The sequence below is a fragment of the Carcharhinus amblyrhynchos genome, chromosome 4 (genome assembly GCF_965287045.1).
Source record: "Carcharhinus amblyrhynchos chromosome 4, sCarAmb.v2.hapA, whole genome shotgun sequence".
In the NCBI taxonomy this organism is placed as follows: domain Eukaryota; kingdom Metazoa; phylum Chordata; class Chondrichthyes; order Carcharhiniformes; family Carcharhinidae; genus Carcharhinus; species Carcharhinus amblyrhynchos.
This window is the reverse complement of record NC_137327.1, coordinates 135,341,227-135,368,713: the sequence shown is the minus strand read 5'-3', so window position 1 is coordinate 135,368,713 and position 27,487 is coordinate 135,341,227. Positions and strand designations below refer to the sequence as shown.

Sequence of the window (27,487 nt, the reverse complement as noted above, 5' to 3'; positions counted from 1 at the left end):
GGGCAACATCTCATTGATAATGTCAATGAGCGCCTGCTTTCTTAAAAGCATTATTAAAACACTCCGTGCAACACTTTCAAATGAGCATTATGCAGATTATAATCTGGGTGGGCCTTGGAAAGAGGTCCTTGTCAAACAAATTTGAGAACCATTGTTCTTGGATATGAAATAAGGTAAATGCTGATAAATTGCAGCTTCCATTTGTCAGGTAGCTAATTGAATAGAAAAATCTCCAGACTTCCTTTGAAATTTATACCAAGTAAAATTGCTCAAGACTAAATTGCAATGATGGATCTATCAACAAGTTTGAGGTATTTATTGTGAACCAACTGAAGATTTTTATATAGCCTTGCCAATGAGTATTGCAATTGTAAAGTTAGAAGGGAAGATTGGGGAGGCTCATCCTTCTAGTAGTTACATAAAACTATGTACTAAATTCATAAAATAGTATGTCTAATTCAAAATGCTTGAAAAACAAGTACACTAAATGTGCTCTAGATAACTCGGTGTATTGCCTGCTTTTGTACTTGGCTTGAGGACCCGGAGTTTATGCCTCACCCTAGGCTTTCTGCAGATTGCTGGATATTGTTACATGAGTAAACCATTGTGCTTACAAAGACTTCTGTTGTGCCACTGGATAAGAACTGTAGCCATATAATTCTGATTGGCCATGTGTTGCTTAATAACACATCAGATCTGACCTAATAATATTCTGGTAATTGGATCACTAAAAGCCCATGTAATGCATCTCAACTTTACAATGGTGATTTCATTGTTTGTGTATTCCTGGCAATTTATGCACATTAATAGATAATAACACTGTGGTAAATCTTTGTTGTTGAGATAACAGTTGATAAATTCAGTTTGCAACAATGATAGTGATTGTAACTGGAGGGCTTTGTGAATAATATCAGTATGATGTATCATAATGATTGAGTTCCCAGCTCAGTAACTTAAGTGTGCTGCTTGATCGTCACTGCATTGAAACAGATGGAAACTTATTGACCTTTGATCTTTTTATTTGTTTACTGGGGCTGTTTTTTTTGTTCTGCATGGTGGGCCTGTACAATAGGAGACTGATTGTCTTGGGGCAGAGACTCCCAAGCTGAGTTGGTACGAGAAGAATATGGCATGGGGGCAATAACCTCGCATAACCAGAAGAGGTGCATCAAAAGCCTGAATTTTTTTAAAATTTAAAGAAACTGATTAAATTGAAATTCAAAGGAAGAAGTATAATACTGCAGCCTCAGTATAGTGTGACCTCACCACAATAATCAATTACTGTGCACGTGAAATAGCTCTGATTCATCGAAAATTTACTTAAGAAGCAACAAGAATTCAAATGTTCCATGCTGAGCTATGAGTGCCGATATACCTTTGATAGCCTATATAATACAGTAGGGTTGATCTACGTCGGCAGCTGCAGGAACTCTCCAGGTAAACACTGCCTTTTCACTATTGCAGTTCGCTGCCAGTACCTTACTGAATTGACATTTGCACTGATCTACCAACTCAAAACAATCCCAGCTCCCCCAAATTCCTGTGCTGGACATTTTGCATTTGGTGTTTGAGAATTATTGAAGAAATTGAGTGCTTTTTTTTTTGAAGCATGATATTAAAGATGTAAAGAAAATTTAGAACCAGCTGGACAGTAAATAAGATGTGTGGGTTAGGTTGATTGGCTATGGTAAATTGCCCCTTTGTTTTAGGGGGATTTTCAGGGTAAATATGCTGGGTGGCAGGGATAGGGCCTGCATGGGATTGTTGTCGGTGCAGGCTCGATGGGCCAAATGACCACCTTCTGCACTGTATGAATTCTATAATTCAAAGTATGATTTTTCATACTTTAGTTTCATACTTTATATTAGGGGTGGCATGCTAGTGCATTGGTTAGCACTGCTGCTTCATAGCGCCAGGGTCCTGAGTTTGATCCCCAGCTTGGGTCACTGTCTGTGTGGAGTTTGCACATTCTCCCATGTCTGTGTGGGTTTCCTCTGGGTGCTCTGGTTTTCTTCCACAATCTGAAAGATGTGATGGGAAGGTGCATTGACCTGAACAGGTGCTGGACTATGACGACTAGGAGAATTTCAACTAACTTAGTTGCAGTGTTAATGTAAGCCTTACTTGTGAAACTAATAAATAAACTTCTAACTTTTTTTAGTTTCACATTTGCTGATTCTGGTGTAATTCATCAGGTATAACGTGTTGGAAGTTGGCATGAAATCAAAGGGACTGAAATTCCTCCTGGAGAACAAATAAAAGGAACTACTTTCAAATTAAACTTAGCTGAAAGGACAAATTGGAGTTAAGTGACTGTCTTATGATAATGTTGAGGCATGTTTTTGATTGACTGAATCAGCACTTCATTTCCTCAAACAACCGCTAAGAAAAATTTAAACAGCGAAATATAGAAAATTTATGGTACCAAGTAGGCCATTTGGGTTTCATTGGCTTAGCCAGTCGATGTTCTTGACTGCTAAATGAGCGCAATCTTTTTTGAAAGGTAACATCTGAAGCATTTCCATCATATGAAAAAGTATAGAGTTTGGCCAATTTTTGCTGAGGAGCAGCTATATGCTATCTAGCTACATTCACAATGCCTTCTGTTGCAGCCTGTAAAGTATGAGAAGTTAAATGTGTGATCAGCTTAGTGTAAAATTTAAAATAAGTTTTCCTGAAAGAGAGCAAATGAATTACAGAATTCTAACTGGGATTGAAATCCATTTTTGCAGGACTTTATAGCAAAGGCCAAGTTTGTTCAAGAGTGTAGAAGAGAATTTGATGCTGCCAACTTTTGAGTCCATTTTAAATTTATGCCTTTTGATCCATTTTAGTTGTCAATTTAAAAAGTTTCCTCAGTTGTTCCAGGAAGTCTTTGAAATAATTTTCCACTTTGCCTCAACATATGTATGAAATTATCTTTCACTTTTAACCATCTTGAATGCAGAGTGTCATTGCATTTGAAAGTTTCCAAAGTCTCACTGAGATTCCAATGGTTTTGTGCATATTTCTCCTCCTCACTGAAGTAAGGGCAAGTTATCAGATGTTCTTATGTTCAAAATTAATGCTGGTACTGTACTATTTATGGTGTTTTCTATCGTAAGAAATATTAGCTAAGGAAATTAAATCTTGGTTGAAGAGGGGGCAGAATTGTTCTGTGACAGTCATGCAAATGACTGCAGATTTACTACTATTCAATCTGTTATTGGCGAAGACCAATTTCACCCAATTGTTCCACAAAAAGCTGCATGCATGGAGTGTGGATCTCCAACTGGGGACTTAGCAAAATAAATGTTGTAACCTCTTGTATAGAATTTGAGAAAATGGTCATCAAATATTCCTCCACAATCTGTTGTAGTAATGACTGAACTGTCAGCATTCACTGTCATTGCACCATTGAAACTAACTACTTGCACACGTGCTGAACAGCAGAGGCATCCAGAAATTCTGTCACTGATTCTATGCTCCTCCAGACATTGTTGAGTCATCCCCCAGACTGCAAGCAACTGGAAATCTTGTAAAGTGAAGAGAGCTTGCACTTTTGTGCTTAATCTTTCTGTAAAGAACCTTGGCAAGAAACTTCACTTTGCAGCATTACAGTTTTTTAATGGTGTACTAATTTCATAATTACTGTTGCTCTCTGACCCTGAAAAGCTAATTTTGTTCTGTAGATTGTCAAATTTCTCCATGCTTAAAAAAAATCTGCATATATTAAAAAGTTTATCTTTGGCTTAATTATTTTTATGATCTGAGAACTTAAATTAAAGGCCATTAAGTGCCTTTCATTTCCTGGCTTGCTGCGTGCGGAGGCTAATACCAAAATAAAAGTTTATCTCCTTCGACTAAATGCTGCTATACTGTTAACATGTACAGTACAGCCCAAACACACTCCATCCTCTGAACCCACTGAGTCTATTTCCTGCTATATGAGCAATTTGTGTTGTCTTATGGCTTTAGGTGATTAACAATGGTATTTGTGTGAAGGTGCTTTCACTTTTTTCATCACCTTCATCCACTAAATGAGGAACAAAGCATAGACTAAGAAAAGCAAACAAGCACAGTGGGATGTAATCTAAAACACATTTTGGTGACAATATTGCCTGAATATGCACATATTGCATTCCAACACATTGTTTTCGATAATGTTGCCTTGGTTACAAATACATCTTTGTCAAGTTAGCATTACTTTACCTATTTCTTCATTTACCCTATCAATAAGTGTTTCTTCTTTTCTGGCAAAATTTTATTTGGGTTGACAAACAGATGTAAAGTTAATTGTTTGAAAATTTGAAACAGTCATGGAGGTTTACAGCATGGAAGTAGGCCCTTCAGGCCAACTTGTCCATGCTGCCCTTTTTTTTTTAAGCCCCTAAGCTAATCTCAATTGCCAGCATTTGGCCCATATCCCTCTATACCCATCATACCCATGTAATGTTTTTTAAAAGACAAAATTGTACCTGCCTCTACTACCACCTCTGGCAGCTTGTTCCAGACATTCACTACTCTGTGAAAAAACTGCCCTTCTGGACACTTCTGTGCATCTCCTCTCTCACCTTAAAACCTAGTAGGGGAGTCTAAAACTCCCCTACCTTTGGGAAAAGCTGTTGACTATCTAGCTGATTTGTACCCATCATTATTTTAGACCTCTATAAGATCACCCCTCAGCTTCCTACGCTCCAGAGAAAAACGTCCCAGTCTATCCAGCCTCTCCCTATAACTCACCAAATCCAGGTAGCATCCTATTAAATCTTTTCTGCATTCTTTCTAGTTTAATATCTTTTTTTATAACAGGGTGACCAGAATTGCACACAGTATTCCAAGTGTGGCCGTACCAATGTCTTGTACAACTTCAACAAGACATTCCAACTCCTGTATTCGATGTTCTGACTGATGAAACCAAGCATGCCAAATGCCTTCTTCACCACTCTGTCCCCCGTGACTCCTCTTTCAAGGAACAATGAATGTGTACCCCTGGATCTTTGTTCTGTAACTCTCCCCAGTGCCCTACGATTAACTGAGTAAGTCCTGCCCTGATTCAGTCTACCAAAATGCATCACCTCACATTTGTCTAAATTAAACTCCATCTGCCATTCGTCAGTCCACTGGCCCAATTGATCAAGATCCCATTGCAAGTGGAGATAACTTTCTTCACTGTCCACTATGCCACTGATCTTAGTGTCATCTGCAAACTTATTAACAATGCTTCCTATATTTGCATCAAATCATTAATATAAATGACAAATAACAGTGGGCCCAGCACTGATCCCTGAGGCACACTGCTGGTCACAGGCTTCCAGTTTGAAAAACAACCCTTTACAACCACCCTCTGGCTTCTGGCAAGAAGCCAATTCTGTATCCATTTGGATATCTCACCCTGGATCCTGTGAGATTTAACTTTATACAACAACCTAATGTGTGGTACCTTGTCAAAGGCTTTGCTAATGTCCATGTGGACAACATCAACGGCACTGCCCTCATCTACCACCTTGGTTACACTTCAGTCAAATTTGAGACATGATTTTCCACTCTCAAAGCTACGCTGATTGTCCCTAATCAGTCTTTGCATCTCTGTTGATTGTTAGAACTAGATAAATCAGTTATTTTCGTAGTATTATTTGTGTGACCTTTTCACTAAAGTAGAACAATCTTAACATTTTGGTAAAAGTATATTGAACCTGTTTGACAAACTGCCACCTTTAGGTTAAAATTATAGAGAAGTGCAATTCTCATTTGGATCAGCTTGAATTAATTTGGGACCAAGTTGGCTGTTATGTTCTGGGGACCACTTCTGTTTGAGTTTCAAGAAAATTACAGACCCAGAAATTGAGCAGAAATGGTCTCAGCTAATGGTTTTAACTAAATATATTTTTAGTTGCAAGGGAGGAAAGTAAGTATCATAAGATCAATCAAAAAAAACAAGTTTGATTTTGTGCACCATCTGTGTGCTTGGCAATGCAGTTTGTCTGAGATTGGTCTTTCATGGTTTGAGGATATTCTGGTAAGAATACACCTTTATTTCTTTGCCTTATTTAGGTTTTTAGGCACATTAGCATTCCAATTGTTTTGTGGCTGTGCAGGTTCCCTGCAATCGTATTACATAAGTTTTTGCACTTACAAGAAGTTGACTTCAGTCTTCGAATGAAATCTTAGGAGTATAAAATGGATGGTCTTTCTGAATGTACTGATACACTTAATGATGATCCTTTTGAAGTTTTTGGTCAAAAATTAGGCCCAGACTCTTCAGAAGCGATGATAGGAGCACTTCTTCGCGCACAGGATGGTAGAACATAGAACGCTACAGCACAAACAGGCCCTTCGGCCCACAAGTTGCACCGATCATATCCATACCTACCAGGCCGTAGAACTATCTATAACTCCCAATCCCATGTACTCATCCAGAAGTCTTTTAAAAGACCCCAGCGAGTTCGCCTCTACCACCACCGACGGCAGTTGATTCCACTCACTCACTACCCTCTGAGTGAAAAACTTACTCCGAACATCTCCTCTGTACCTGCTTCCCAGCACCTTAAACCTGTGTCCCCTTGTTGCGACCATTTCAGCCCTGGGAAATAGCCTCCGAGAATCCACCCTATCTATTCCTCTCAACATTTTATAAACCTCTATCAGGTCACCTCTCAATCTTCGTCTCTCCAGGGAGAAGAGACTTGGCTCCTTCAACCTATCTTCATAAGGCATGCCTCCCAATCCAGGCAACATCCTTGTAAATCTCCTCTGCACCCTCTCAATAGCTTCCACATCCTTCCTGTAGTGAGGTGACCAGAACTGTGCACAGTACTCTACAAGTGGGGTCTGACAAGGGTCTTATAGAAAGAAGTTGGAACCCCTTTCCACAAATAGCATTTGATCCTAGATCAGTTAATTTTAAATCTGAGATAGATAAATTTTTGTTAAGCAAAGATATTAAGGGATATGAGCCAAAGGCAGGTATATGGAGTTAGGCCACAGATCAACCACAATCTTATTGAATGACAGAACAGGCTCGAGAGGCTGAATGTCCAACTCGAGTTCCTCTATCTTTTAAGAATTGCTGGAAGTCTTATGTTAATTAAGGAGTGAAAGTGCAGATTTGTAAAAGGCACATCATGCTTGAATACTTCTATGAAGCAACAGAGGAGATAGTTGAAGAGAATGCAATGGGTGTTATCCATATGGATTTTAGATCAATGATTGATAGAGTACCACAAACCCTAGCTAACAAAATTGAGGATCATAGACTTAAGGTGCTGCAGGGCAGGGTGGTGGTGGAGGATAAAGAGATACTGGAAGGAATGAAATTTCAAAATTTGCTGATACCACTATTCAAAGTGTGATAAATGGTGATGTTAATACATAATGACTGTGTTAGGATGTAGGCCAGCAGAATTGATGTTCAAGTGGCAGCTGAAATATGAGGCAGTGCTTTATGGCAAAGGGGAAAGGGAGACGCACAGTTCTAATGTGTATGCAAGGATAAAGGGACTTTGGAACATGTGCACAGATTCTTAAAGATGACAAGATATGGAGAGTAATTAGCAAAGCATGTTGATTTTGGCCTTCCTAATGTAGGACCATTGAGTATAAAAGCAGGACTATTTGTGTAGAACTTTATAAAGCCCTGGTTGGACATAACTAGAGTATCTCATGGTCACCACACAAGATGAGCCCTTTAGAGGGTGGAGTGAACATTTACCGCAGGGCCTCCAGGGAAGAGGGCTTTTAAGAGAAGCAGGGGTTTCTTTCCCTGGAGCAAAGGAGATAATGGGAAGATTTGATGCATGTTTGCAAAATTTGAGTAGACCAAGGAAAGCAGAACCAGTCCATTCAGAGATAAGGATTTGGGTAGAGATGCAGGGGGAATATGAGAGCATCTCTTTTACATAAAAAGTGGTAATGACATGGAGCTTACTACCTACAAAGCTGGTCAAAGTGGTGACGAAGAATGATTTCAAAAGGAAATTGGTTGGGCACTTGACGGAAATAAACTTGCAGGGCTATGGGAATATAGCAGGATTACTCTGCAGAGAGCTGTTAAGTTTATTTACTTGTATCAAAGTAGGCTTGCATTAACTGCAGTGAAGTTACTGGTCACCACACTGGTGCCTGGTCGGGTACACTGAAGGAGAATTTAGTATGGCCAATGCACCTAACCATGTTTTTCAGTCAGTGAGAGGAAACTGGAGCACCCAGAGGAAACCCACGCAAACATGGGGAGAACATGCAAACTCCTCACACAGTGGCCCCAGCCGGGAATCGAACCCGGGTCCCTGGTGCTGTAAGGCGGCAGTGCTAGCCACCATGCCACCCCATGGCATGGCTGGTATGGACTTACTGGCCTTGAGTGATGATCTGCATCATAACTCTGAATCATGCGGTTTTTCATTCATGAAGCAAGTGACTGGACAGCTAATTGCAAATCAGTATGTTAACTCTCTTACTACATTTTCATCAAATACGATTATAGTATGTATGAAATACTTCTAGATTTTAGAATTTATTAAATCTAACTCTAGAAAATATTGTGGAAAAGTTCTTCAGGAACCCAGCGTCTTGCTATTGTTCCTAGAGATTTCAGCTAGAATTAGAGTTGTCGAATTGAATATTGTCTACTGTGTGTACCTCCAGTGATATTTTTTTGAAAGGAGGTAGAGTTGTGTGAGGCATGAAAAACAGTTGGCAGTTGATTGTAGTGTTAGCAATTCTGTTGTCATCTTAAAGTAGCGAGTTGCGGTTTTCTTTTTAAAGCAGTGTTCTAATCATAGCCCAGAAGAGATAGTTAGCAACAATAATGTTTGTGTTTTTTTTTAAATAGGATCACATTTTAGCAGAGATACTTCAAAACCAGAAAGATTACATTGTGGGTTACCATGAGCATGATTCTCTTTTGGACCACAAGGAGGAGGAGGAGCTTAGTGAGGAGGACCGAAAAGCAGCATGGGCTGAGTATGAAGCAGAAAAGAAGGTAAGGAACTTGCTCAACAGTAAGATCAAGCAGATTTAAATTCCTGGAGAGGATGATGCATCTGGCCTAAAATAATTGTGCAAAACTTGAAAGCTGACATAAATCATTCTAAAATGGATAGAAAAGTTGCATGAATAATATATATACAGAACCATTTAGCTTCTAATAAACAAACAAAGAACAACCCAGCACGGGAAACAGGCCCTTCGGCCCAACGAGCCCGCGCTGCCGCATCCTCCTACACCTAATCTGCCCTGCGTGTCTGTGAGTGGAACCCCTAACTTAGCCAGATTCAGGGGAGAATAGTGTCAATTTGGTAAACCAATCAGCCTAAGAGCACATCTTTGGGGTGTGGGAGGAAACCGGAGTGCCCAGAGGAAACCCACGCAACCACAGGGAGAATGCGCAAACTCCCACAGACACAGGCCCAAATCCATGTATCTGCACAGCTAGCAGTGCTAGTCACCGAGCTGTTGCGGCGCCCGTCTACCGGTCCAGGATCAAGCACACACACCGACTAGGCCACTCCCAGAACCTCCAAGAACAGCCCACGCACGACCCACCGTGTGCATGCCCCTCGTTTGACAACAAGGTGGACCTCCACCTGCGGAATGTCACAATTCATCTAATTGGTTTTTAATCATATAGCCAAATGTAACTCTGCTATTGTAGATATAATAAATCAAGCTAGCATTTAATTTTCAATGCAAGTATTGTGTCTATTTTGATATCAAAATCTTGGCTTTTGTTTGGTTAGTGGGAGCATTATTGAATAATATGAAAACAGTTTTGTTAACAAGTATGAACTTGAGTTTTGCTTAGTGTTTAGCAATGATCTGTATTTGTACCAAGAAAAATCCCATAGGCTCATTTTGAAGAGGGTCAAAGGGGAAAAAAAAATCAGATACTCAAAAAGATGGAATTTTAAAAATAAATTGTGGGATGTGGGCATTGATGGCAAGGCCAGCATTTGTTATCCACCCTGAATTGCCCATGAGAAGGTGGTAGACCCTGTTGTAGGAATACCACAGTGCTGTTTGGAAGGGGAGTTCCAGGATTTTGATCCAGCAATAGCAAAGGAATGGTTTTATAGTTCCAGGTCAAGATGGGACATGACTTGAAGGGGAACTTGCAGGTGGTAGTATTCCCATGCATCTACTGCCCTTGTCCTTTCTAGGTGGGAGAGGTTGTGGATTTGAAGACTCTGTTGAAGAAACTTTAGTGATTTCCTGCAATGCATCTTGTAGACAGTGGCAGCAATGTATACTGTGTGTTGATGGTGGAGGAAGTGAATTTGGTGGGGTGCCAGACAGGTGGGCTACTTTGTTATGGATGGATTGTGGAAGAGTTATGAGAGCTGCACTTATCCAGGGAAATGGAGACTATCACTTTCAACTTGTGCTTTGTAGATAGTGGTGAAGCTTTGAGGAGTTGGGAAGTGAGTTACACTGTGCAGAATTGCCAACCTCTGATTTGTTTTTGTAGCTACAGCATATTGATATGGCTGATTCAGTTCAGTTTCAGGTCGCTGATAACCCTCCTGGGTTTTGGTGATAAGTATCAAAGGAACGTGGTGCAATTCTCTCATTGGTAATTGTCTGGCATTTGTGTGGCACGAATACTACTTGCCACCATTCAGGCTTGAATATTGTCAAGATGCTTTTAAGTTAAAGGGAGAAAAATTGAGGTTTAAGCAAGGAATTCAAAGCAAAAGATGTGAATGCTTGAAAGCTATAGCATCACCACTTGAGAGATGTGAAGTTTGCATAAAAAGCCTGTCAGATGTTCAGAGAGGATATAGGGGGCCTACTTGGTCGTGCAGGTTGTTGATTCTTTATTTCTGATGTAGTCACAGTAAATGCACAAGAAGTAATTGTTAGCAATGTGGGAAACTTCATGCATAAATTCTACCAGTGTTTGCTGATAAACATCCCCACAGGAAATTCCTGGCCTATATACCTACAAAGATCTGTGACTGTAGATAACACCCTGATACTATTCCATCTAGCCTTGATTGTTTGTTTCCTGATGAAACACTTAACAAAAATTGATCTGTCCAAAGATGATCTCGTAATTGGTGGGAAATCATTGAGCTTCTTGGGTTATGTAACTAAAATACAGCATTTGGTATTCCATGATAGAAAATCTGTGAAGGGAACTCTGTGTTCATAATTTGCTTTAAAACTTCACTTTAGTATTCCCTCAATAAGACAGCAGCAGGATTTGTGCATTGTCAATTGGTTTAAGATAAAATTATTCCTTTTAATGTTTAATGCTACTGTTGGGTTTCAAAATGATAAACATGGCTTTTTTAACCCCTTCCTTCTAGGGTCTCTCTTTGCGAACTAATGTACCAACTGGGATGAATTTCCCTGCTGCCAATTTTAGTTTGCAGGCTGCACATTTTCCTTTCAACATAGCAACGTTGTCTGCAATGACTAATCAACAGCTGGAGGTGGGTAATCTGATCTAAACTGGTGGTCCCAGTATCTTTAATATAACTTGTTTGATATTTGAAGTTCAAAACATTGAGATTAATTTGATCTGGTATCATACAAAAATGTATTGTAATGATATGCTTTGTATTTGTCAATTCTTAGTTCTTGTTTCCAATTGTTTTTAACAGTGAAGTACGTAAACTTTACAGTGTTTGTATTACCTAACACAGAGATCTTGTGGTTTTTCAAATTGTTATTTTTTTGCTTTGATAACTTTCAAATATTCAGTATATAAAAATTGCATGGTAAGTGCTTGCCCCCCTAACCATTAGTCCATTGCTGTTCGACAGAGTATATCTCATCTGTGTTTGATTTCATAAGTATGATCAGAAATGTAATTCCTGGGTGACTTGAATTACTTTCCTCCTCCAACAGCTCATGGATGTTAGATTCTGCACTGGTTGAGATTTGTTGTATCGCCAGGAGTAACAATTAGGCCGTCAATAGCTTACAGTAATGATGACAGTGGCAATTTAATAATGTCAACCCTAAACTGGCGTAGGCAGTGTGCTTAATTTATCGCAGTAGATGGTGTTAATGTATAATGTAAAAGTGAGTGTTTTTTAGAACAGGAATTATGAAAGTAAACTCACAAATTAATCTGGCAGTTTAGTTCAATAAATAACAACGATTTGTCCCAATTTTATGTTTTACATACGGTGGCTGAGTTAATTCATTGCCAGCTGAGAAAAAAATAGTGCCATTTAAAAGTACACTGTATGTAATTGTGGACTTCACTGCGGTCCTTTCCACTTGATTGTTTTTCCTCCTCAAGGATCTTATCAATCAAGGCAGAGAGAAGGTGGTAGAAGCCAGTACCAGTATAGCAGGTGCGAGAACAGAAGCTCTTGAAGACCTCATTGCACAAGTGGTAAGAAACTTGAGTGCTTATTTCTTAAAGGGAAAATGTAATTTGTTCTAAATATCAATAGACTGTTAACACAGAGCAAAATAAGATTTTGTTCAATGCAGTTGACCTTTCAGCAACACTGGATATCAAAGCCTTTGATTCATGCAATACAATACATTACATCATCTTGTGGTTTATAGCTGTGCGTTGATCTGAAACGCAAGTGCTGCACATTGGAGGTTTTCGTAAGTGCTTTGGAACATTTAACACAACAGAAAGCTATAAAAATATTTAATAAAAAAATGAGATAATGCCCCATTTTAGTACCATTAATCTTGGCTTTCATGCTGCCTGTTATAGAACATGCTGATTATGTACATATGGTTTTGGTTGAAATAAAAGATATTTGGCTACCTTAGTGAAAAATGAAGGAATATTACTGCTTACTGAATAATGGAAGTACTATGATAAATCCACTTCCAATCTTTGATAGGGCAGATTTTTTATAGTTTTTGAATGCAATGGGAGACATTGCCAGGTGTCTAAGAACCTAGTCAGTTGGAATCCAATTTTGTTCCATCCAAAGTCCCTAAACCGCTTTTTATTTTTTAAAAAGGTTTCCATTTGGGATTTGAAGGGACTGCAGTTTGGCCAAGAAAGCTAACAAGTATTTTGCATGCTTAGAAGATCAAGTTGAACTTTTTTATTCTATTCCCTAATCCAATGTCTTTTCATTGCTAGACAAAACAAAGCCTTGCAGGTTTGGTATTTAATTAAGTCTGCTGCATGTCCAAGTCACTTTTTTGATATGAAAGTCATTGGATGATGTGAATGGCTCATAACCTCAACACTTGAGGAAAGTACAAAAGACAAAATCATTGGACCTTCTAGCCAATGTGATCTGTCCTTGCCAAGTAAAGACACATTATACTGTCTTCTCAGAAGGTGGAGAACAGACGGACCTAATACTGCTCTTGGTGCTCATGTATCTCAAACTTTTTTATGTTAAAGCATTGGAACACAGTTACCAAGCCGCTGGATTTTATATGCTGCTCATTCAGATGATTAAACAACTGTAGACAAAATTGTGACTGCTGCCTCTTGAGTTTGACACTAGCTTCCTATGCAGTAGATACTGAGTAGTGATTATTTTGTATCAGAAAAGTAATTCCAAGGTGAAGGCCTCTGAATCTGGCTGAAAATACATTATTTTGTTTGGACATTCTGGCCATGAACCTATCTCAGTCTACTACCAAAATTCGATCTGTATTTTCATTATATATCAAAGTAACCCTGTCTGATCAACGTTAGTAGATGTGGGAACAGAATTGGACCAATAAACCCTCAGGTCTGATGATTTCCATTACCCTTTGTGTGAAAAAGTATTTCCTGACTTCATTCATAAATGGCTTTTTCCAGTTTAAAGATAATGCCTTGTTCTGGGTTCCCATATCAATGAGAATGGTTTATTTGTATCTATGCCATGGTTTCCCCAAACCTTTCCAGCCATGGAACCCTTAGTGACTCCCAAGAGCTTCAGGAAACTCCACACATTCTCATAATGTCAACACCCTTTGTGAAGCAGGTGCGATCACAGAAATCAAATATAAGCCAGTCTTTCCTAGTTACGTTTATGTATATATTACCAATAAGCCATTATTAGTAAGAACTGAAGGCTGACCTGGCTGTTGTCTTCAGTGTGTCACAGGATATCCGTGCATTAAGCTGGTCCAAAGGTTCATCAGCAGCAGTGTACTGAACCGCTGCTTTAGTGGGAAGACAGAAATCATGTCAACCAGGCTCTTGTAATAGTGTACTAATAAATCACCGGGCCTGACTTAATTAAAAACCCTGCTGATATTAAGTGCTAGAGTGCCTCAAATTCCAGAAGGGTAACTTGAAACACTGGTGCCTAGTGCTGTATGTTTTAAATTTTGGTATAATGTTAAGGGAGACATGCAAGCAATTGAGGAATAGCGTAGTCTTGTAGTCATTAGTAAAGAATATTTACTAATTTAAAAGAAAACACAGTAGGAGAGACTATAATACACTACAACAGTGGACTTAACTACAATATTGGCAACGCGCACACTGCATTCCTTGTTCCCAACTACCTATGTTTCTTGAATGAAAATGTCCCTTTTCTCAAACAACATACAATACTGAATCAATTTTGAGCTAAATCCAGCATATAGTTACCACCCACAGGTTATTTCCAGATTTGGGGAGGCTTTCTTTAGTTTGGCATAGCGGTTCTTCTCTGTTACAGAATTTTTTTAAAAACAACTTCTAGTAGCTTGTTTTTGAGAGCCTGCTTTCTCCAGCTGGGTGCGACTACGATGGTAGCTGCTTCTCTCCTACTGTACTCAGCTGTCCTCCTATGGTTATTTTCTTTTCCTTTGATATTCTATGGTAATAACACCTTAAGCCAGGCTTTTAGCATATAGGTTCAAATTATATTCTCTCCACTTAATCATCTCACCTGTAGTTCTACACTTATTTCTATGTATACAGCATTGTTTTCCCTATGTCACTTAGGTGAACACTTGTTTCTTGACTGCTACTCTAACTCTACAGCCGGTCTCGTCAGTTTCCTTTTATCCAATTTCTTCATTTTATCCCAATTTCATTTTTAATCTTGATGTTACTCAATTCTTGAGTCTTTTACTTCCGTATCTTAACAGCTGCATGCCCACATATTGTGCTCATTTGACAAAGGGAAATATTCCATCAAAGAGTGCGAGCCATGCAGGTGTTGTGTAATGTCACTGAAAATATTCTCCTCCAGGGCAGAATTAACTTCAGTGAGAAAGTAATTCAATGTGGGAAAGCAGTCAACAGTCTTAAATTTTTACACACCATCCAAAAGCAAAGTTTACTCAACAGCAATGAAACCTTAGCTCTTACTGTAATATCTTTACCTTACAATGTCAGTTTCCCTCCATTTAGCCTTGCAAAAATATCTGCAAAATGTGCAAGTCTTGAAGTACAGATCAGTTCTGAAAATTGACATTTCTGATCCCCACAAAATGCCAAGGCTGTACAATAAAAGTCAAAAGGTCTTGAGCACTTTGCATTGCGACAGTCACCGTACCTCTGTGCAGGAGCAGTGCTGTGTGCTCATGACTCATTTTTTGGATGCACGATTTTAAGAAGTCTTGATTTCAGTGCACAGTTTTTAATGTTGTTAATTTGTGCTGTTCCATCCAGTGCTTTTTTTTGAGATGCAGGCATCTTGACAGCTAGTATATGTTGATGGAGGACATGGTGATTGCTCATGCAGCATGGCCCTTGCAACTATAATCCATGCTATAGCACCTGTCTGCCTGACTGTTGCCCTAGCCACATCAGTGCGCACATCAACACACTTCTTCCAACTTATTCCATGTTTTTCCAAGAAGTTGTTGATGTAGTTGAATATTTGACTGCCAGTGATGTTGCAATGTGGGGGGTCACATATCAGCAAGTCCTCAACAACAACACTGAAGACCTACCTCAGCAATATTACAATCCATGTCAATGGACTCATCTAGCTCCAATGAATATGTCTCACAACATTGAGAAGAAACTAGCTGACCCTAAGTGTCAGCAGCAAGATCATGAATTTGGCTGGCAACAACGTTGGACAGCTGTTGCATCTCAATGTTTCTACCTGCTGCCTCAGCTTGCATACACATTACAATGTCTTTGGCACTAGGCTTTATCAGGCTTTCATCAGTTGTGTGGGCTTCTTCGGCAAGTGTATTGTGCTAACTTAACTCTGTAGGATACCCAAATTGCTTTCTCGTTATCAATCTTGACAGATTCTATCATCATGGATTTACTGCTGATCAGTGAATTAAGTTTTCTTCTGAAGAAACTTATTCTTTTATTCAGGGCTATTTGTGATGTTTTGAGTTTATCTGGCACCATCAAACTCTGGATAATATTTTGTACACGCAATGCACTGTACTTCAGGTGTTTCTTGGTCTCCAGCACACTTGATTCTCAGGGACACGGTTCTCACCATATCTTCTCATATTTCCTGCTGCTGCTTCATTTGATACTCCTGAGTAGAACTCAGGAACAGGAGAGTTGCAGTCACACTGTTGGGGTTGTACTACAGACCTAACAGCCAGCGTGAAGTGGAGGAACTGATATGTCAGCAGAAGATGTAAAAACAGCAGTGTTGTTGATGGGTGATTTTTAACTTCCCCAACGTAGACTGGGGTTCCTTTAGTGCCAGGGACTTGGATGGGGCAGAGTGTCCAAGAGTGCTGCTTGAGGCAATATGTAAACAATCCAACTCAGGAAAAGGCTATCTTAGACCTAGTTCTGGGAAATGAGTTCAGACAGATGATTCTCAGTGGGGCACCATTTTGGGAACAGTGATCACAATTCTATAAGTTTCAAGATTTTTGTGGAAAAGGATAGAAGTAGTCCAAATGAAAGTACTAAACTGGGAGAAGGCTAACTAAGACAGTATTAGGCAGGAACTAGGGAATGTAAAATGGGGGTGGCTGTTTGAGATTAAACCTACATACAATGTGTGGGAGACTTCTAAAAGTCAGTTATCAACAATTCAGGAAAAGTATGCCCCTGTTTTTTTTAAAACAATAAAGATTTGCAAGATTCAGGAACCATGGATGATGAGAGAGATTGAGAACTTAGTGAAAAAGGAGGAGGCATGTGTACATTTTCAGGGGATTGAAAACAGATATGGCTCTCAAGGAATACAAAGGTAGCAAGAAAGAGCTTAAACAGGGACTTAAGAGGGCAGAAAGGGGCCATAAAAAGGGAGGAGGTATCAGAGGTTTTGAAAAGCATTAAGGTGGACAAGTGCCCTGGGCCAGATAGGTCTTCCTCAATATGAAAGGGGCAAGGGAAGAAATTGCTGAGGCCTTTGCCAAAATCTTTATCATCTTTAACCACGGGCGAAAGTACCAGAGGATGGGAGGAGAGTAGCTAACGTTGTTCCTCTGCTTAAGAAAGGCAGAAGAGAGATTCTGGGAAATTACAGACCTGAGTCTGACATCAGTAGTGGGGAAGTTATTGGAGAAGATTCTTAGGGACAGGATGTACTCCCATCTGGAAGAGAATAGGCTTATTAGCGATAGGCAGCATGGTTTTGTGAAGGGGTGGTCGTCTCTTTCAAACTTGATTTGAATTCTTTGAGGAATTGACAAAAATGGGCAGGGCAGTGGATGTTGTATACATGGACTTCAGTAAAGCTTTGATAAGGTTCCACATGGCAGGTTGATATAGAAGGTGAAGTCGTATGGGACCCAAGGTGAGCTGGTAAAATGGATACAAAACTGGCTTGGGCATAGAAAGCAGAAAGTACCAGTGGAAATTTACTGGAGTTCTATGAGGATGTGTCTAGGGCGGTGGATAGAGGAGAGCCAGTGGATGTGGTCTGTCTTGATTTTCAGAAGGCGTTTGACAAGGTACCTCACAAGAGGTTATTGCAGAAGGTCAGGGGACATGGAGTTGGGGGTAGGGTGTTAGCGTGGATAGAGGATTGGTTGTCAAATAGGAGGCAGAGAGTGGGGGTCAATGGGTGCTATTCGGATTGGCGGATGGTGACTAGTGGAGTGCCCCAGGGGTCGGTGCTGGGGCCTCAGCTATTTACCATTTATAAGGATGATCTGGAGGAGGGAACTGAGTGTAGGGTGTCAAAATTTGCTGATGACACCAAGATTGGTGGAACGGCAAATTGTGCAGAGGGTGTGGAGAGTCTACAGAAGGATCTAGATAGGCTGGGCGAATGGGCCAGGAAATGGCAAATGGAATTTAATGTTGGCAAGTGCGAGGTGGTCCACTTTGGTAGGAATAATGGTAGGAAGGATTATTACTTGCGTGGAGAAAAACTGCAGCAGGCGGCAGTGCAGAGGGACCTTGGGGTCCTTGTGCATGAGTCGCAAAAACCCAGCTTGCAGGTGCAGCAGGTGGTCAGGAAGGCGAATGGGATGCTGGCCTTCATAGCGAGGGGGATTGAATATAAAAGTAGGGAGGTCTTGCTGCGGCTGTATAGGGCATTGGTGAGGCTGCAGCTGGAGTACTGTGTGCAGTTTTGGGCGCCGTACTTACGCAAGGATATTTTGGCCCTGGAGGGAGTGCAGAGGAGGTTTACTAGGCTGATGCCGGAGTTGAGGGGGTTGAGCTATGAGGAGAGGCTGAATAAACTAGGCTTGTACTCGTTAGAGTTTAGAAGAATGAGGGGAGATCTCATTGAGACATATAAGATGATGAATGGGATGGATAGGATAGAGGTGGAGAGACTCTTCCTGCTCAGAAAGGATAGTAGGACTAGGGGGCACAGCCTCAAGATAAACGGGGCGGGGGGGGGAGGTGTTTAGAACGGAGTTGAGGAAGAACTTCTTCACTCAAAGGGTGGTGAATCTCTGGAATTCTCTGCCCGTTGAAGTGGTGGAGGCTACCTCACTAAATATTTTAAGACGCGGGTTGATGGGTTTTTGATAAGAGAGGGGATTAAGGGTTATGGGGAGAGGGCGGGAATGTGGAACTGAGCCACGACAGATCAGCCATGATCTTATTGAATGGCGGGGCAGGCTCGAAGGGCTAGTTGGCCTACTCCTGCTCCTATTTCTTATGTTCTTATGAAGGGTACTTTTCTAACTGGAGGTCTGACAAAGTGTTGCACAAAGATCAGTGCTGGGTCTCTTGTTTGTAATTTATATGAATGATTTGGAGGAAAATGTCTGTGGTCTGATTAGTAAGTTTATATATGATACAGAAATTGGGGGAGTAGCGGTAGTGAGGATATCAGAATATAAATCAGCTGGAGACCTGGGCTGAAAGATGGCAGATGGAATTTAACCCAGACAAATGTGAGGTGATGCGATTTGGAAAGCCTACTGCAGAAGGAGATATACAGTAAATGGTGGAGTCCATAGAAATGTTAGCATACTGAGGGATCTCGATGTGCAGATCTACAATTCCCTGAAGATGGCAACTCAGGTGGACAAGAAGACATATGGCATGCTGGCCTTCATCAGTTAGGGTGTTGAGTTATAGGAATTGGAAAATCATGATACTGTTGTATAAGACTTTGGATAGGCTGCATTTGGAGTATTGTGAAAAATTCTGGTCATCACACTACCGAAAGGATGTTGATGCATCAGAAAGGGTGCGGAAGAGATTTTTGGGGTGGCACAGTATTTAGCACCCAGGTTCAATTCTGTCCCCGGATCACTGTGTGGAGTTTGCATGTTCTCCCCATATCTGTGTGGGTTTCCTCCGAATGCTCTGGTTTCCTCCCACAGCCCAAAGATGTGTGGGTTAGGTTGATTGACCATGCTAAATTGACCTTAGAGTCAAGGGGCTGAGCAGGATAAATGTGTGGGACAGGGATATTATCTAGGTGGGATTGTGGTCAGTGCAGACTCAATGGGCAGAATGGCCTCCTTCTGCAATGTGGGGACTTTCGGGATTTGGTGATATCAGGACGCTGTCTGGCTTGGAGGACATAGACTATGAAGAAAGGTTGAACAAACTTGGATTATTTTCATTGGAGCGTCGCAGGATGAGGGGTGACCTAATAGAGGTTTACAAGATTATGACAGGCTTGGATAGAGTAGATGGTCAGTCTTTTTCCCAGGGTTGATGGGGCCATTACTTGGAGGCATAGGTTGAAAGTGAGAGGGTGAAAGTTTAAAAGAGATGTAAAGTACAAGTTTTTCCACACAGGGCGGTGAATGCCTGGAACCGCTGTCAGAGGGGGTGGTGGAAGCAGGTTCTATAATGTTCAAGAGGCATCTGGATGGTTAATGAATGGGCAGAGAACGGAGGGATATGGACCAAGTAGATGCAAGAAAATATTAGGTTAAAGGCATCTGTGTCAACACAGATTTGATGGGTCGAAGGGCCTGTTCCTGTGCTGTACTGTTCTTTGATTTTTGATGTGGACAGTGAGTGATGCATCCCTGCAGTGCTGTTTTTCCTAAAGTATTTATAGTTACGTGGGGACAACATGGTTCAAGCAATGAAGTTAATTCTATACGTTAATTTTCATAGGCACAAAATGTAACATTCAGATAAATTGGTAACCTTTTGCTATATTTTGCCTACATCCAATCTGAAAACTATTTAGTAATTTCTTCTTAACCTGAACTGTCATTGGTCACTTCAGAAGTGACTGAGATTTGCTATTAATAGCAAGATGCATGCTTTGTTGTCGCTGTTGTCAGCTCTCCTGTTCCAAGATTGTCGTGGTTTTTAGCGTTTCTCCCTTTTCTTTAGTGGAAAGAGAATCCCAACTTGTCTGAGGAGCAGGTTCAAGCAGTGTCATTGAGCAAACAAGCAAGCCAAGAACTGGAAATAAAACGCAGAGAAGCTATGTACAATGATATCCTTTCAAAACAACAGCTGGTAAGAACTTAGCCCTGTTTTTGACGAATAAGCACTGGTGCCTAATGTCGACACAAAACCCTTTTCAGACTTTTTTTGCGAATTGGTAATAGAATAGCAGGGTTGATTTGTGGGATATATCTGCCCTTGCCCATTTACTTTTTAAAAAGTACAAGATCTTGGTATTTTTTGTTTCTTAAAAAAAAATGATTAAGCAAAGTAATGTTTGATGTTTTAAAAATGTCTCAACAATTTGAAAAGCAGAATCACTGAATTTAAAAGGTGCAGTAAATATTCATAACTTTGTTTTATCCCATGTATAATATTTGCATTATTTATCTTGAGTATTACATTTTCATATTACATTTTAGTTGAATAGATAAAGAATTTACTTACATGTATTTTTAAGTTTGTGTTGTAGTCATTAATAGTTTATGAAAAGTGAGTTACCAAAGTTGATCATGAGTATTTTTGGGTAACTTGTTTCATACAAATAAAATGTCATGTGACTGAAATTGCAGAAACTTCAGGTGTAATTACAATAATCATGAGGTCCACAGAACCACTTCACCAATTAAATGTTTAATAGCCCACACAAGTTAATGCCAGTGTCAGTTCCATTCTTAAGTTATGATTAGATTGAGTTCAAATTGTAGAGCTACTGTTTAAGATAATACATTTTAATCCTAAAACATTCAATTAGACTTTTAGTGGCTGTAGTCTATTTTCTCAAATACTGAATAAATTCTTCAACTTAATTTATGAACACTTATTTGTTTCTCATGCACTACCCAAACTGGTTCTATATCACGCGCAAAATCAGCAACTTAATCTCTTGCCACAGGTGTTGGGATCACAATACTTGAACAGCTTCCTCTTCCCATAGAAGGACTCCCATTCAAAGTAGTATTGAACATCTGGGTAAACTGGGCTTCAAAATCCGGGCTTCAGGGCTATCTTTGTGGGTGTAAAACATTTCAAACCAGTGTTTTCCCAAAACTCCTCTTGGATGATGTTTCGGGAGATGAGTGCTAAAGTTCATTGAAGGTCTGGTGGTACGAAGATTACTTTTGATTTCTGCAACTGTAGTGACCAGTCACGTGTTACAGCTGCTAACTACTGTTAATCTTTAGGGATTATGGCCGTTGCTAATTTGAATGAAATTGGACAGCACCTCCTGTTGTATAATATGTGAACGAGTCTGAAAATTTACCATTCGTGCTTCTAAAAATTCATGTACCTTTTATAGTCAATTAAATATATTGATAAAATGAGGATGAAGATAATCTAATCATTTTCAATGCAGAAATGTAGGTTGTCCATCTGAGCATGTAAACTCCTTTTTGAAGAGCTCCTTTTGGGTATTCTGGGTCACAGTGAAGGTAAACCGCTTCCCGTGCTTTTTGAGTTCATCGCTAGCACTGATTCTGAATTATCTGCATTCCCCCTTGAGAGAGTGCCTAATCTCAACTAAACACCTATCTTTGACAACGGCAAGATCAGACCTTTGTAGTATAGGGATTTCTAAGGTCCCTAAGCAGGCACTGCATATTCAATTGTTCTCATTTCTGCTTTCCTTTCACAGTTGATAAGATCTGTACAACAAATATTAATGAGTCGAAGACAGCAACAGTTCAACCAGATGGCAGCACAACAGCAGCAGTATCCAATGAACCCAATTTTAAACCAATTTATGTCTTCAAGAAATCCTAGCCCACTGATGACCTATCCGCACCTAGGTTTAAGAGGACTGCCAATGTTTCCACCATCTCAATCTGGTATGCGACCACCTCCTTTGCAGCGGGCACCACCTGCACCTATGCAGATGAAGGGACAGTCTCCTGGTCCACCACAGCTCAAACAAGGGATTAAAAATTCAAAGAAGTAGTCATCGCTGAAGAGATTATAGAAACGTAGTATTGTGCCTTTGCTATGGTAGCAAGCACATTTCTGAACTGAAAAAGAAAAGCTTCAAGTGACCAATTTATAACTGTAGATTGCAGTTGGGACACTAAAGTGCATAGAATCGTGCTGAGATCATCAGAGGTAATATTGTCATGAGAGATTCCAAGGAATCTTTAACCATTGTATATAGCCTTAATAAATATGTGACTGGTAAGGAAGAGAACCAGTTTTCTCCCAAGATTTGTTTTCTCTCTGCCAACCATTTTGTTTAATTCTGATGTATCTGAAAATTTTAAAATAGTTTTGAGGAGGTGAGAAGTTGAGTCCAGGACTCATCGACCAACATACTTCAACAGATGTAGTCTTTGCCATATACTTGTATGCTTCAGGAATAACCCCCATTGATAAAGGAACACCTGAAGTTGCCCCTTTGAAGTATATTTTTTAGTGATAGCGCCTCTATGTCTCAACAATCTAACAGGTCAGTTCTTTTTCCCCAACCTTCGATAAGTCCTCCAACTCTTTTTTTTCCCCCGAAAGAAAACTTGTTTCAAAACTGATGTTTGAAGAGTAAATTAATCTGAGATGATACCAGACACAGCTGTCAGGAGGACTTGTTTGGTGCCAGCTAGTTACAAATGTTGGTCTTGAATAAACCCCTTCAGTCTTAATAGAAATTGATTGTGTTCATCCCTTTGCAACCCATCTGTGCAGTGCATTGATGTACTAACTTTGTTTCCCCTCTGTCTTCATAGTGCAGTTCAAGAAATCTTAGCCCAGTTTGTTGCCAATCAATCCAATTAAAACTTGCTGAATTTCATTTTTTAATATGTGCTAGACACTTGTTGGATGTCAAGATACTGCTTGCGTATCTTTAATCGGAAATGAAATGGATAACTTCCAATGGTGATCTGCTATGAGAACCATTTACCTTATCTTCTGCATATGCTGATTCGATTAATCCATCTTCTGTGCATTCCCTTATTTAGCTTGAGTTGGTTTCTATCTTAAAGGTGGACATTCCAATTCCATGTGTAGGAAGCCAAGAATTTCTATAACCCACAGAGTCTGCATCGTCATTACGATCAAAGTATTGCCGTTTCTAAGGACCTATTCCAAATAGAAAGAACATGTTATGTATAATGTGAAGTTATCACGACGAATAACGTCATTGATCCTTTATGGTGTTAGTCGTGCCCTTGTCACGAAACCTTTTCTCGTAATTCTGGATCACTTTCTAGTCGGTAGATAACCTAAGTGTGAACATAGATTGCTAATCTTGTCATCTATAATTTAAAGGTATTATAGCTGTACGTAGAACAATAATTATTTCTCAGTCCAAGTACAGCAGCATTTTTAGATCAATTAGTTTAAGCACTCTCACCCTGAGATTACTAAGCGATTTTGGTTACACAATTCAAAGATTTGTTCAGTCACTAAAGTGTTGAGCTGTGTATCTAAATGTTGCTTTGGGGTTGATGTTGCATTTTGTTGGTTTGATGGTCCTTTACAGGTTGGGAAAGCAGCATACAACTCATCCAGCTTGCGTTTACTGCATAGAAATTAAACTTTTTGTCACTTTAAAACCAGGTAGTCCGTGAGCTTGAAGAACTGATGTTCCATCAGCTCCACTAGATATAACCTAGTGCCTAGGCTGTTTATTTTCTTTCTGGAGGATTTGTGAAATCCGTTTACAAGAAAAAGTTGACCATTCAGCCATCACCAAGCAAGATAAAAGTAGCATGTAGGTTTCAATACACAAATGGATAAAACCTTTTGTGTAGCCTGGGTATATAAAACTAGACAATGTACATCTGTTTCAGACACTTAAAAACACTCAGTTCTTTAATGTATTCTACATTATTGTCATCATGCAAATAGAAAATTGATTGTGAAGTCCAATAGATCTACTTCAATCTGGACTAGCCTTGAGGATACTTTCAGTAGTATCTGCTGAGCTGTGCTGTCAGTTAACTGACATAATCAAGATGATCCTGAAATTCACAATATCCTGAAAGATGCTGAGTATACTGCAAGGAGCTCCATCATCTTTGGTCCTGCTGTGTCAAGCTTTTGTATGTTATGAGTTTGATTATAAGGAAGGGCATCAGATTATCTAGCAGTCTGTTCTTCCTTTTGAGTAAAAGCACATCTCCACGTATCACACTCAATGAATTCTGTCCTTGAGAACTGTCACAGAAGATCATTGTTAGCGTTTCGTTTTCCATTTCGACCCCAAAAATTAATTTGTCAGCTTGTGTGAAATCTTCTATATTTTTGGTAGGTGCGAAACTTGAATGAAATCCTACTGTCATTACATAATGGCCTTTTGTTTCAAGTCTTGTATTCCTGCTGGGAACCTTGGCTCACTCCTGTGGTTTGTGGTGGAAGCCTTCTGTTCAGAGTGAAGAGCCCATTCAGAAACGGTAATGTAAATTTCACAAGCCTGTTGTCTTATTATATAGCCACAAAACTTTATTTCATCCATATGATTAACGTTGTAAATTTACTTTTAATATGGTAATCCACACTTACTTTTTCACCTTTTACTGTCAGCCAGTTGTAAACCAAAAATAAAATTACTCTGCACTGCAGGCTGAAACATTTATTTTTAATATTTTTCATTTTACAAACTATTGTAGCTGTGAAATGATTTATAAAAGATAAATCTATGGATAAATCTGACTTGTAGGATTGTTTAAATGATATTTGGAACTCGCAGCAGCAAAATCTCAGCTGTTTCTAGCTTTTGCTGTTGTGTAATGTTCTACCAAACATTTCCTTTGGTTTAAATTCACATTATTTCACTCTGCAGTTGATGCAAATTGCCAGCCTGTTGGTATGATTCAAAGCTGAGACCTATATTTGGCTGCTGCTTTTTTTAAATGGACCGGCCATCCATTTTACCCCTTGTCTGTCATTTTGCTCTTCCACGTTTGAGTTCACGCCAAAGCACTGCAACAGTTTGCCAAGTTACTCTTTGGAAAATTAATAGGTTTATAATGTTAAATGCATACCCATATAAATCTTTTAACAAAGTTCTATCACAGTGTAAGAAGAAATGTGTGTGTACGTTAATGCTATTGTGCTGGACAGGACACGTTCATTCAGTAGGATGACAGCTTCAGCTGATAGCCAGTTTGTTTTCCTACCCTTCTCCTTTAAATTGGATTCAAAAGCATCTGGTGCCTTGAATCTTTCCAAAATCCTTGCAGTAATCCCATTTTCATCCTGTGATTAGACATTATAGGATTAGAAGATAACACAAAATCAATAGGGGTTTTTTGTTTTGAAATTTAAATCTATTCAAACTAAGTGTCCATGCATTTGGATCATCCAGCAAGATACTGTTCTGAATGTACTTAACGGTGGGGAAGGAGGTTGAGGGGGGCGCGGTGGCAGTCATGTAACGGCAGTCATTTTCCTATTGCTCTACTTTACTCTGCTTCGTTTTACCTTTTGGAATTTTTATTTTGTAACATGTGAGCTCTAGTACTGTTCAAGACTTCTTATAGAGCAAAATTTGCTCACATCTGTTTTACCAGATGTTCTGACAGTATAAATCAAAGTTGTATGCTTTTCTTACTCTCAGATAAAAAATTTTGAAAAGCTATGGGTAGCACAGTTAAGGTATTGAGCCAATGCACAGAAGTGAATTTTTAAGACAAGATGCACAACAAAAAATTTGGACTGCTTGTAGTTTTCACTTTAAATTTAGTTTTTTTGTTTATATCTATCAGTGCTGTAATTTAGCACTAAAGTTGACCAGGAAATAGTTCTGAAACTATTATGGTTGTGGTTGAAAGGAAAATTAAATCACTCAAATTGTTCATTTTTATAAGGTTAGATGTGATTTACATAGTTGCTGTTGCTTAACTGATAAATATGTTGCAGCTTGTATTAAGTAAGACTAAAAATGGTAAATACCATATTTTCTAACTCGTACTGTCCTTAATTTTGGATGTAAAGCACTCTTTGCTTAGTAATGTTTTTGTATCAGATGTACCCTAGTTGAATAGCAAAAGGAGAGCCCTAAAACCATCATTTGCTGTTGAATTCCAACAGCGTTGAAGATGTAACAGTCTTGCTTGCTTTCTATATATTTCAGAAATTGTTTCAACTGTATTTATTCACTACCGTAAATACCGTAGAACTGATGCAACTTCATCCCATAGGGATCATCGTGTGTAAAATAAACTCTGGCAGTGTGTTTTAATAGAAACTGTAGTGAATGAATAAGTACGCACACTGTTGTGTTGTTACCTTTGCAAGTGGTATCAAAACATTGAAATTTTAATATTTAATATTCAATAAAAATGACAAAATTGAAAATTTGCCTAGGTTATTTATTAAAAGTACTTTCTAGCAATCAAATTGATACAGCAGTACAGCTCATTTCTCAGCTCCATATCTAGCAGCATGATGCTCCTGATACTCCCCAACCCTTGCTGCCTTGCATGTAAGATGTGTTTTAGAGCAGAGGTTGTTTTAGCCATCACAGAAATTAGTACTACTTTGGATCCACATCAGTGGGTAAACAAAATCTCTGTTTAGATTTTGCGGGCTGTTCCAAGTTCCTGTAGATCTGCCTTGATGCTGGATGTTGATTCTGTACCTTTACAAAGAACCCACCTCCTAGAGCTTGGGCGGAGACACTCTGAGGTGGTGTTTGGTCAACGCCGTGCCGGTGCTCAGGTTTAAAATTGCACATAGCGCTGTTGTGTAAGGAAAATATTAAATACTTTTGTGTAATCTCACATCAGCTAAAGCCTGCAGTGGTCAACTTTTCCCAGACTTTTAAAAAGAAGTCCACCCAGGAGCATTTGGCATACAGAAAGTGATCCTGAGACAAAGAATTGCCTTTGACATTCATCTCAAACTACAAGGCACTAAGGCAGAAGAGAATGAAGTATAATCAATTACTGT

General features: G+C 39.5%; 1 protein-coding gene across 5 annotated transcripts in view; it reads left to right on the top strand.

Moving 5' to 3' along the window:
• The window catches only part of atrx (ATRX chromatin remodeler), a 182,120-nt gene extending 155,227 nt beyond the window's left edge, over positions 1 to 26,893 (top strand). For all 5 annotated transcript variants that reach the window (XM_080187921.1, XM_080187920.1, XM_080187919.1 and 2 more), the window contains exons 31-35: positions 8,810 to 8,959; positions 11,289 to 11,414; positions 12,233 to 12,328; positions 20,549 to 20,677; positions 22,242 to 26,893. In XM_080187921.1, the coding sequence (XP_080044047.1) occupies positions 8,810 to 8,959; positions 11,289 to 11,414; positions 12,233 to 12,328; positions 20,549 to 20,677; positions 22,242 to 22,544 (804 nt within the window). In that variant the 3' untranslated portion in view covers positions 22,545 to 26,893. The remainder of the gene's footprint in view (positions 1 to 8,809; positions 8,960 to 11,288; positions 11,415 to 12,232; positions 12,329 to 20,548; positions 20,678 to 22,241) is intronic.
• Positions 26,894 to 27,487: the final 594 nt, after the last annotated feature.